Raw genomic sequence first — 11,585 nt, forward strand, 5'->3', positions numbered from 1 at the left:
ATAGGATCGAGTGTGAGGACGAACGATGGGAGCAAATCATCAAGGTATTGATAATAACCAAGGTGTTTATTTATTCAATTTCAATTTTTACCTTGTTCCACTAAATTGATCGTAATATGTGTACTGGTGTGAGTTTTTTAGATTTATTTATAATATTATTGCATTTGAACTGAATAATTTAGTGAAACAGTGAAAATAGACGAAGAGGCCGAACATTGGTAGTAAAATATTCCACATATTAATACATTCATATCAGCATTAAGAACTTGCTTAAATATGAAGTAGTCGTAGTCCATAAGTAGTTAAAAACAGATAAATTAACTAGATTTATTCTTTTATGACTTAGGTCGACGGAAATGCTAGATCTATGCATAACAAGTCGTGGCCGTATTGGGAGGATTAGAAAGAAATATTTGGTCATCGAGTGAATGGCAAGAAAGCGGTAGATATTCTTGAAGCTATTAATGAACTAGATGGACATGATAACATAGGCAACATGGGAGTTGATGGTACTGATTACCACGTCATCCTAGAAGACATTTTGGCAAACGAGAATGCTAAAGATACTATTCCCAACTATGCAACGGAGGACACCCAAGGCAAGAGAGATGACCCACCTCCAAGACAGTCTAGTAAGAAGCGAAAAGCAGATGATGTGATGGATGGTTTCCTTGATTTCTTTACCAATATGCACAAGGAAAACAACTTCCAAATGGAGGTCTTGTCCAACAGAATTGGTTATGAAGTTGATTTAAGCAAGGCAAGAAATGAGTTATACGATCGTTTGGGTCAAATTCCTGGTCTAACTATTCACGTCAAACTTGATATTTGTGACATCCTCGTCAAAGATAGAGATCGACTGGATTTCTTTATGGGCTTACCTGATTTGCTCCCAATGTTCGTCCTCACACTCATCCTATGATCGCCATTGAGATTGAATCCAATCCCGCTACGACTAAGAATATCTTGCAGCGAGGAATAACACCTCTTCCACGTAGTAATTTTTGATGAAATGTGTGGGGTACCCCTTAAATAAGTGTTAGTGAACTCCCGTTTCATAGCCTCTTCAAGTTTGAAGAGGTATCCGTTTCTGAAACCATTTTCCGTCTTCCATCCTTGTCCTATTATGTCCTTCAAAGAAGCTAGTAGGACTTTTTCTTCACGATAAGTCTAGCAACGTCTTGTCTTTTGCCTCATATCACTCACCTGCGGAACCTACATCCACGAAGATTGGAAACATTTATTCTCAATGAAATGAAGATTACAATACAACAAACACTTAACTCTTTGCTGATCTACCTACTTCAATCAAATTGAATAACACAGCACAACATTCCATCTTAGAATGAACTTGTGTATCTCTCACTAACTCTTACGTTTACTTGGTACAATACCCAATTTCAAATATTATACTCAATCTCGTGAAACAATGCACTGTGTGAGTAAATCAAGAACAACCACTTTACGATTGAATAATAAATTTATTATAGTGTCACACATACCGTCGGCAACCATTTTTGAACCTTGATGCTCAGCCATGCCTAACCAACAACAAGAAGAATCGATTAATACAAGTTTTGCATGGGAAAGAAAGAACGAAATTACAAACGCTACAAATTTTGTATACCTCCTGCTGCAAATTTTTGGACTGTTAATTAAGCAAATGAGGGAGTTCTATTTATACAAAATTTGGAGATGGAGTGGAGAGAGTGGGACTAAATGGGTGAGAAGTGGAGCGATGGAATGAGTAATGTAGAGTTTGAGAGAGTGGAGCAATGGAGAAGAAGCGGCGTAACAGAGACGGAGGCTATCTTTTTCTCTAATTAACCCTAATTATTATGAAAATTAATCATTATCTATTTAAACTATTATTTTAAAAACTCTACCAAACAACAGACAAAATAAAACGGATATTTCTTAATGCCTACCAAACGTATAGAATAGATTATTAATCACATTTTATTAGATAATTAAATTAGTTTATACCAACGATTATGACTTGAAGCCTTTTTCTCGTTTAAAATTTTTCATAAGTTTACTGTTAAGAGTTAAGACACTGTTTTTCTGGTACCCTTTGGATAATCTAGTATTAATATTTTTATGGGAGAGTGTCAAATAACACGTATTGATAATAATATTATTACACTTTCGGTTTCAGTAGCTAGGAATAATCAACTCTTAAGACTCTTCTGTAATCATTGAAATTAAACACATTCATTTTCGGGCGCAGATCCTCTGCAGTGTTAAAAACCACAGCACAAGCTGCTGTGGTTAAAACGCAGCTAAATACCCACTAAACGCAAGACTTTGACACAATTCCTTCGATTCCTTTTTTCATTTGCTATTTAATATTTTAATTTAATTACCATTACAGAAAAAAGAAACAAACTACAAGTTACAGCCGTATAAGCTTTTTTAGCTGTGAATTTAAAAGTCCAAAATAAATAGTGAAGATCAATTATACGCATTAATTTATTGACTTAATTGGTTTGATAGTGTTCTTCAATGTTTAAATAAAATGAAGTATCCAAAACTAAAAACTCAAATAGAAAAGAGAAAAAAGGAAATGAATGGGATTTTGTCAGTTTCATGCGTTTAATGTGAAAATAGCTGCGTTTTGACCACAACAGCTTGTGCTGTGGTTTTTAACACCGCAGAGGATCTGTGCCCTTCATTTTCAATGGTGAGTTCTAGTGCAGTCTTCCATGCGACAGATAACAAAAATTAAAATTTTTCCGATGAGAGATGCCCAAAGTTATCATGGCGCATTCAGCAATCTAATTCACACAAAATATGGAGGCATAATTTTTTTTTTTTTTTTAAATGTTACTATTAGTATAAAGTTTAACTACCATATTATCTGAACCGAACAAACACAAAAAAATAGCGTAGGAAGCGAATTTCTCGTCTTCATTGGTTACATAATTGAAGTATCAAAAGACCAAATAAAAGACTAAAAATTCAAATATTTTCTATAGTTGGGAAAAGAAAAACATGAAAACATAATAATGGGCTACAAGTGTGATGGGGAAAAATATGTATACAAGAATCTCTATTTGGTTTGAAACAGAGCGTTAATTAACCTAATTACACAGACAGAGACCGAGACCGAGGCAAAGGAGAAAAAGGGTAAAAACATATAAAAACTTGAAGCTGCGCCTGTTTATTGCTGATAATAGAGAGGTTGCTGGTTTGTAGCCACGTTCGAATACCCACCATCGTACATATGCTGGGCAGCGGCACCAAGACGGTGGGCCTGCGAATTCATCAGGGCTTGAGCAGCTCCTAGTTTATTCAGTGCAATCTGTCGTTCGTAGGCCACCAGGTCAGCAGCTGTGAAACCAGGCATGTGCGCTACTGCTGGTGGAGGCAGAGGGTTTGAGCTCGTCCCAGGAGGGGTGGGCTTGCTACCCCACGAGCACTAAAGATAATAACCATGTATCCATTACAAAACAACACAAGTAGATATGCAGTGGCATGATAGTCCTTAACACACACACACACACAGCAAGCATGGAGAAGTGAAAAAAATGTTGGTGAGATGTCTAGAAGTGAAAGTACAAAAATGATTTCCACGTTCGATGTTAATACTGTTTTGACAGACTGAAAACATCAATTGTCCTCAGACCCACAAATCCATTTGCTTTGTTAATCAGTGTCTGAGTGTCACTTATATCCATGCAAAATTTGTCACTCCAAGGGCTATTTTATTACTCCCTCCCTCCCTCAAATGTTGTCCACTTTTGCCATTTCGGTCTGTCTGCAAAACGTTGTCCACTTTGTTTTTCCCCATTTTTAGTAAATAATGGAGCACACTTTCCACCAACTCATTACACTCACTTTCTATTATAAAACTAATATATAAATGTGGAACCCATTTTTGTGTGTTCAATGGAGAGAGAAAATATATTTTATATATTAATGTGAGAGAATTTTTTTCTAAAAAAGGAAATGTGGCATATTTTGTGAGACAAACTAAAAAAAAAAGTGACATCTACCTTAGGACGGAGAGAGTACTAGTCTACTACATGTTTTTATCAAAGCGGGTAGTTCCTACATACTCCCTCTGTTTTCTAAAATAGAAACTCTTTCCATTTTACTCTGTTCCCTAAAAATAGAAAATTTTCATTAGGAAACTTCTCTCTCTATGAGCAGACACTTTTTCTTTCAATCTCTTTCTTACTTTACCAATTTTGTATTAAAATCCGTATCGTTTCAGAAGTTCTTATTTTTAACAAATGGAGGGAGTATGTCTTATCGAAAGTGGGTAAAACAAATTCCACCCATATCGAAATATGCAAGCACAAAGACTAAGTTGCAAAAATAAACAACCAAAAAGAAATCTAAGGGAGAGAATAGTGGACATGAGCATTTGTCAACCTTAGGTTGCAAGTAGATATCATGCATCACAATAATCATCTTTTCTAAAAACAATCTTACGAGTAAACAAACTGAAATAGAAGGGTGTATACCTTAACTGGCTTGCCGAAAAGAATGCGAGCATTTCCCACCTGGATGGCATGAGCAGCTTCAGCGTGGCTGCTGTACCTTATGAACCCAAAACCTTTGTCTCTCTGAATGCGGACATCTTCAATCACTCCAACTCCAAGTGCATGGAAATGACGGTGGAGATCCACTGATGTGACCTGCATATGTCAGGTATCAGCATTCAGCAACATCACTGAACAGACGAGCAACTATGCAAGGTGAGAATGCAATTGAAAGATAACAATGAATGATACGTCAACAAAATCATAAAATCCTTTATGAATTGGTTTTGGTCGACTCAGTCACAATTTTGAAGGCTAGAAGTAGTGTATAATGAAAATCTAAACTATAGATGATCCAAACTACGAAAACAACACTGGCAAGAATGAGCTCAATATTTCAAGTTTATGGTTTATCCGTAGGTGAGTTTGCCCACATAGGGGCATCATGGGACAAGATGGATAGCAAATTTGCTGAACATTTAACTTACTTCAGGAGCAAGATTTCCAACATAAACAGTTGTATACTGTGGATTATTCTCTGGAGCATCTTCATTCTGTTTTTCTAGGCCGTCATCTGCCAAAGTTATGACTTATGAGCAACTTAAAAAAGACAAATATAAAGCAAAAACATGTCTCAAATCTGAAAATGCAATTAGTGTAGAAGAAATTATTGTCTTCCTAGCATGGGTCATCCATTCAATGTTCTTAGCACTTCTAAAATTCAAGGTTTGACAATGAGAAATGGGATACCAGACTCTACATTAACATCAGTTTCATATTTATGATGCTTAAAACTTGCATCTGTGCAGCAGCAGTTAATGGTCCATATGTTTAAGGAGCTAACCAGATGCTCCATTGGTTAGTTCCACAACATTTTTTGAATCAGGATTCTGCTGCTCATCGCCTTGACCAGCACCTTTTGCCGCCCAATTGCAGCGAATTTGTCTGCTTCCAAGCCACTTCCCTGGAAATTTAATATGACAAGACACATCAATAACAGTTCCACATTTAAATCAGCACTAAGTTGCAGTTCTTAAAGATGTGAACTTGTCCACAGTATGTGTTGCAATCTTGAGCAACACAAAAAAAAAACAACGGCAAGACTTCTATGTTACATGCACAAATTGTAAAAATTATGATAACACATATAAGCTTCTATTTCATTTCTTGAGAACCAAAAAAAAACAGAAAGTGATGTAGTGAAACAGTATTTTAACTCTACTAATGAAAATAAAACAGGTTATAAAGTTCACTGCATAACCGCCCAAGCAACTAAACCTAGGCATTTAAAAGTGTTCAAAACCTTTACATATATATGAAGCTTTTACTTTGGGTGATATGATAGATTGATAAAATATAGGATTGCCTATGTGAACAATAAGATAGTCAAACAAGCTCAAAATTAATCAATCCAGCAAAGTATGCTAAAAATTAGCTTAGATTATATCTATCTATCCTATGACCTATCACACAAAGTAAACACCTCGCATAATGTATAAAATATAAATGTATGATATTAATATTTCGTGATTTATTTATAGAGTGCAAACTGTAATTTGTTTTATACAAAATGCTGAAAAAAGAGAACAAAAGTTGACATTGGCAATATAGTAGGAATAGAGGTCAGCCTTATTACTGGTTCACGGACATACACACAACAAAGAAGAGATGCAAAAATTGCACACGGAATAAAATGGCATGAGAACGAAATTCTAACCATTCAAGTCATTTATTGAACTTTGAGCATCCTGGAAACCACACAAAGGTGCAAGATCAACTAACATATTAACGTATTAAATGGAGAAAAAGGAGGGAGAGATGAAAACATTTGTGGACCTGCTGACTGCGAAAAGAAACAAATCCAAAACCCCTTGAGCGGCCACTCTTCTGGTCCCACATTACCCTAGCATCTCTGCATCAACATAAAGGTCAGTGACATTCAGTTTCTTCACGTTGTAAGTTTTATAACCAGACAAAAAGCAACGGAAATAGCTCCGACTAAGAAGCCAGTAGAATTGGACTTACGAGCAAGTAGGATATACAGAGAAGCATGCATGTAAGGTAGCATCAGTAACCTCTGGGCTAAGATCGCCAACAAATATGTTGAAATGATCTACAAAGCAAGTTTATAAACAGCATAAAACATCTTTAGCTAAATCCACAAACTGTGAAAATGAGAGGGACCAGAAGTGAACAATAGAGAAGAACTTGTACATACTTGATGTGTCCTCGCGCTGAGCACTAGCATATGCCCAGTTGACTTTAATTGGCTGACCAAACCTGTGTAAAACATATTAGACAAACCAGAAACTAATCAAATATAAACAATTAATCAGAGTTCTACTTACAAATGCCTGCCATTAAGACTCACTATGGCCAGTGTAGCTGATCGACGATCAAAGTAATCCACAAAACCATAGGATGACTGCATCACAGTGCATAAACAAAAAGGAAGGAAGATGAAAAACTTCAGCATGCAGCAGGAAAATATAGATTTTCCTAGAGATAAAATAATCTATCATATTAATTTCAAATTCAAATTTCAAAGGTACATTTTAGCATTAGCCAAGAGTTCATCAATTTAGCCTGACATAAGCACCTAGGGAAGGTTTACAATGCAAGTATGTCATAGATAAAGCATAAATTAGTATTCATATCTAATTACAGTAAGCCTAAATGGGCTTAATCATTGATGTGAATTAGTAACAATATTATTATTAAAAAATGGTAATTTAGCTAGGATGAGCAAACGTTCATAAGAAAATATAAAAAGATAAAAACTGAAGGTTAACATTTAATACTACTTCCTAATGGGGTGTGATCAATTGCTAACTTTGCTAACTCATCAACGCAGTGTATTAAAAATGTCAACACGATGATATTAAAATGCCAACACATAATTTTGTTGACATTCCAATATACTTCTTAAGTATATTAGCTAAAAAGTATTCTCTCTAGCAATACAGGGTTACTTAAAAATCCATATCTAACAAAACTACCAAGCAAGCATATCAACAACATACAAATTAGTTATATAATTTAAAGATTTTAGGAAGGAATTAATGCTACGAGAAAAGCCAAAGAGATGTTAGCAAGTAATAACTGAAGCCCACCTTTTCTTTCCGAATGAGCTTGCAACCTTCAAGAGGACCTGTGCCTGAGAAAACCTCCTGAAGAAGAGGTTCAGTAACTTGAGGGTGGATATTTCCAACATACCTACAGCACATCAGGTCATATATATATAGACATTAGATATGATAATCTGATATTACCCATGAAAGTAAATGCAGATAACCACTCTAGAGAAGGACTTGAGCTTTCATATGTGATTGAGCACCTAGTCTGCTAAGTGACACTGAGTAATAACTACAGTCTAGTATCATGTTTTACGGTACATAACTTCTTAGCTTCACTTTTTCAGTTGAAGAGAATATACAATGCACTTCCAGAAAAGATAGTGCTTCTTCAGTAATCAGTCGAGACCAAGTTATATTATAAGGTCCTTCTATCTAAGCTCGTGTGAGCTGTGAGTTTGTCCAGTTAACACAGTTTTTATTTTCATAATATACAAATATGTTGTTAGCTGTTAATGCATTAAAAAATGATAAAAAGAAATATTGATATGCACAAAAAAGAAGATATAAGAAATGTAACTAGATGTCTCTTGAGTCTCTATTTTGTAAGGCAATTTTTAGATGCATAATGTATATGTGCATAGACACACAACATATAAAATTCATAAATATACATACATTTATGGTTTTCTAATAAGAAGCTGGAGACGTCTCCAATCAATCCGATCAGGTTGATATGGGAATACAGTTAAGATATGGACCATTGGTCACTGTCAGTCAACAAAATATATGAGACTTAACGTTTTTAATTTTATAAACTAGTTTCAGTAAATTATGGTGCTTTTTTGTACTGATGGCATAGAATGATAGAATGTGATAGTGCTGCTAGTAAAGTTATAACTTGAATTAAATAATAAATGAAGCGCCTCAAACACAGTACCACATATGATCTTTTATTTCTCTCCAATAATCACAAAATTAAGCCACTCTATAAATTACAATGTCCAGAACATTAAATGGAAATTTTAATCACGAATTGAGTTAATAGCAATAAGTAAATTGTCATAAAGACTCACACACTGCGGCATGTGCTTGAGTCGAATCCAGGAGGCAAATTCCCACTCAGGATAGGTTCTATCTGCATATTAATTGAAACTTTAGTGATAAATCAAATTAAACATAAGTGAATGCCTTTGTTAGGGCGTTAATTGAATCCAAAGGTTCTGTTTAGTAGAGGCTTAGCCCCTTTCCTCATTAGATTATTTGCCCAATCCAATAACAAACTATTGCATCCATGCTCCCATGGGGACCAGAAGCAAGACAACAATGCAATGGTTCCACTACACCCAACATGCAAAGCGTTCTGTATTTGCCAAACATAAAGAAATGCAGGTCCAGGCTTAAGTGGTACCCCCGCCACAGACGAGAGAGAGAGAGAGAGAGAGAATTTTTTTATATGAATTTTTTATGTATGCAGAAGTTCGTGTACATTTTATTTAAGTTGTGATTTATAATCATAGTAAAGACTTGAGTATACTTCCTCCTTCTATACACTTACAAACTTGATTTGTCATCGGATTTTTTTTGCATTCCACCCCAACCCATACACTGAAAATCTTTCATCATGATTTGTTAAAAACCAATTTCGAATTCTAAATCTTTTTAGTACTAGTATCGTGCCAAAAGACAACACTTTCCTCAGATTTTAACCAAAACAAAGAAAAATACACATAGCACACATAGCATAACCAGGATACAATAAGTTATCCAACTCCCACAGTGATCAAATATGAGAATCATGAAGCACTCAGCTCATAGCAGTCGCAAGAACACCTATATCATCACCGACACCCCAACTAACAAACGAGAATAAAGAAATACATAAATTAGAAAGTAGAAAATAGAAACTACTTGATCAGATATCAAAATTTAGAATGCAATATCAGCCGAATAAGATAAATTTACTATCCATTGCATTTTCTGATTAGCAGCTACCCTACAGGTTCAGTCAAACTACAGCCCCAAAACATTTCATCAAAGCATTATACAAAGCTCCCACAATAGATTAAGAGAAAAAAACAATAAAAATTCCTGAACTTGATTATTAAAAAAACATAAATCAAAGCAAGAAAAGAAACTCTTTTCTAAACCGGAAACAGAGAATCAGCAAAAAGTGTTCAAAATTAAGAGGCATGGAGGAAAAAAAAGGTGAAAAGAAAAAGAAACCTGAGGAGGAGCGAGGAGACCCGGATGGTAAAGGGACTGCTGCATTAGCGCTAGCTGCTGCTGCTGCTTCAACCTTTGCTGCTGCATCCCTTCTAGTTTTTCGCCGTACAAACAGCAGAAAATTATATAGACGGAAGTAAAAAAACAAAGGAAAGTAAAAGGGAATAGAAAATCGGGGTAACCAGAAACGGAGGAAGAAAATAAAAAAGAATTAAAAAATGGAAGAAAAAAGTGTAGAAAAAAAAAAGAACCCTCGTAGAGAGCCCCAGGAAGAGTGAGATGCTGATGTGCGTGCAACTACTCTTTTCACTGCTGCTACGGCTCCGATTCCCTGCTGCTCTTCCTTATGCATCTCCCTGCAACTGCCTTTGCTTACCAATCACAAGTGTCCCAATTTTTTTCCATTATTATCATTCATTAATAAATGTGTTACTATTTGTTTTTCACTATTTTTTTTATAATGAAGCTAACATTTCAATATATTTATTTTACTTAAATTTTATTATAAAATTAATATATAAAAATATGACTCATTTTTCACTAACATTTTTCATTCAATTTTACTGCATTTTTTAAAATTAGTGTTTAGTCAAATTGGCCTTGTATTAATGTATCAAGGGAGTATATTATTTTCCTTTTTTTTATCCCATTTAGCATAGACTGCATAGTCTTATTGAATAGTATATTATTCAATCTTAATAACTAAAACTTAATTGTGACAATTTAAGCTAAGTGAGTAATTTTCAAAAATAAAACACTAGTACCAAGATGGTATTATGACACGTTCAACTAATATTTATTTGATATATGAAAATAAATTTATATCTAAGCTACGCTCACTTAATGGGATATTCAAGTTATATTAAGATGATATTATAACATAATACGTTCAATCAATATTTATTTAATATATGAAAATAAATTTAGACCTAAGCTAATCTCACCTAGTGGGACATTCACTTTTTTAAGAAAATGGGCTTATATAGGAATGTATTCAGATTCATACCCTAAATATATCAAAACACAAAACACTTGTCATCTAATACCCTAAATATATCAAAACATAAAACACTTGTCATCTAATAATGTAGCTCAGCTAATAATTTAGTTTTTTATTCTAATTAGTTTAATATAAAATCTAACAACGTAGCTCGACTTAAGAATGTAGTACTAGCTTTTTTGGTCTAATAAAAGTAGGACCTAGACTAACTTTTTTAACTCACTTTCCTTTATGTTTTTTCAAATTCGTGTAAGGTCAAAATGCTTAACCCTCTAATAATGCACTACTAGTCTAATAAAAATAAGACTCATATACTATCAACTTTTTTAACTCACTTCCCTTTATACTTTTTAAAATTGGTGTTAAATAAAAATGAAACACTATGTCAGGGAATTACTCACTTCCCTTTATACTTTTTAAAATTGGTGTTAAATAAAAATGAAACACTATGTCCGGGAAAGAATGGAAGTAGTATCAGAGATATTTACATTTACCCTTTCATTATTTTTATCTCTATACATAGAAGGCTTGTAACTTCGGGCACCTTTTTATGCACCCAAAATAAAGCGTGCTAACCACTCCATTCAATTAATTAGATAGGTCATAGAGGGATTTAACAAGGAAAAAATAACAGTAGTCGGTTTATAAATTGCAATCAGTCTAATAAATGTAGTGGGTGGATAATTATATTATAATGATATTAAGAAAGTTTACCTAGTATACAGTTCTAAATAACTCCGAAGTGCAATAAATAAAATAAAGATATAGTATAAAAAAATGATGATGAACATGTAA

At 34.2% G+C, this 11,585-nt stretch overlaps 1 protein-coding gene and 1 long non-coding RNA gene across 2 annotated transcripts; both read right to left on the reverse strand.

The window, feature by feature from the left end:
• Positions 1–355: 355 nt before the first annotated feature.
• Positions 356–1,766, reverse strand: LOC125186455. Its single transcript, XR_007170450.1, has 3 exons — positions 1,628–1,766; positions 1,503–1,541; positions 356–1,215 (listed from the first exon to the last, which is right to left on the reverse strand). It is a non-coding gene; the product is annotated as an uncharacterized LOC125186455 (long non-coding RNA).
• Positions 1,767–2,946: 1,180 nt separating this feature from the next.
• Positions 2,947–10,019, reverse strand: LOC125191054 (oligouridylate-binding protein 1-like). Its single transcript, XM_048088516.1, has 12 exons — positions 9,791–10,019; positions 8,641–8,702; positions 7,604–7,706; positions 6,839–6,915; positions 6,709–6,770; positions 6,516–6,603; positions 6,327–6,402; positions 6,208–6,238; positions 5,335–5,454; positions 4,979–5,064; positions 4,473–4,646; positions 2,947–3,421 (listed from the first exon to the last, which is right to left on the reverse strand). Exons 1-12 carry the CDS (start codon positions 9,875–9,877, stop codon positions 3,164–3,166), a joined length of 1,224 nt encoding a protein of 407 aa, XP_047944473.1. The 5' UTR covers positions 9,878–10,019; the 3' UTR covers positions 2,947–3,163.
• Between the last annotated feature and the right edge of the window lie 1,566 nt (positions 10,020–11,585).

Source organism: Salvia hispanica, chromosome 5 (assembly GCF_023119035.1).
Source record: "Salvia hispanica cultivar TCC Black 2014 chromosome 5, UniMelb_Shisp_WGS_1.0, whole genome shotgun sequence".
In the NCBI taxonomy this organism is placed as follows: Eukaryota; Viridiplantae; Streptophyta; class Magnoliopsida; order Lamiales; family Lamiaceae; genus Salvia; species Salvia hispanica.

What these genes read in the sequence shown, in the direction of transcription:
- LOC125191054 (XM_048088516.1), bottom strand. Translation starts at nt 9,877, where the DNA reads ATGCAGCAGCAAAGGTTGAAGCAGCAGCAGCAGCTAGCGCTAATGCAG. An exon ending in TCAGCGCGAGGACACATCAA is followed by an intron (nt 6,604 to 6,708) that starts GTATGTACAAGT and finishes CTTGCTTTGTAG; the next exon opens with ATCATTTCAACATATTTGTT. An exon ending in TTTCTTTTCGCAGTCAGCAG is followed by an intron (nt 6,239 to 6,326) that starts GTCCACAAATGT and finishes TGTGGTTTCCAG; the next exon opens with GATGCTCAAAGTTCAATAAA.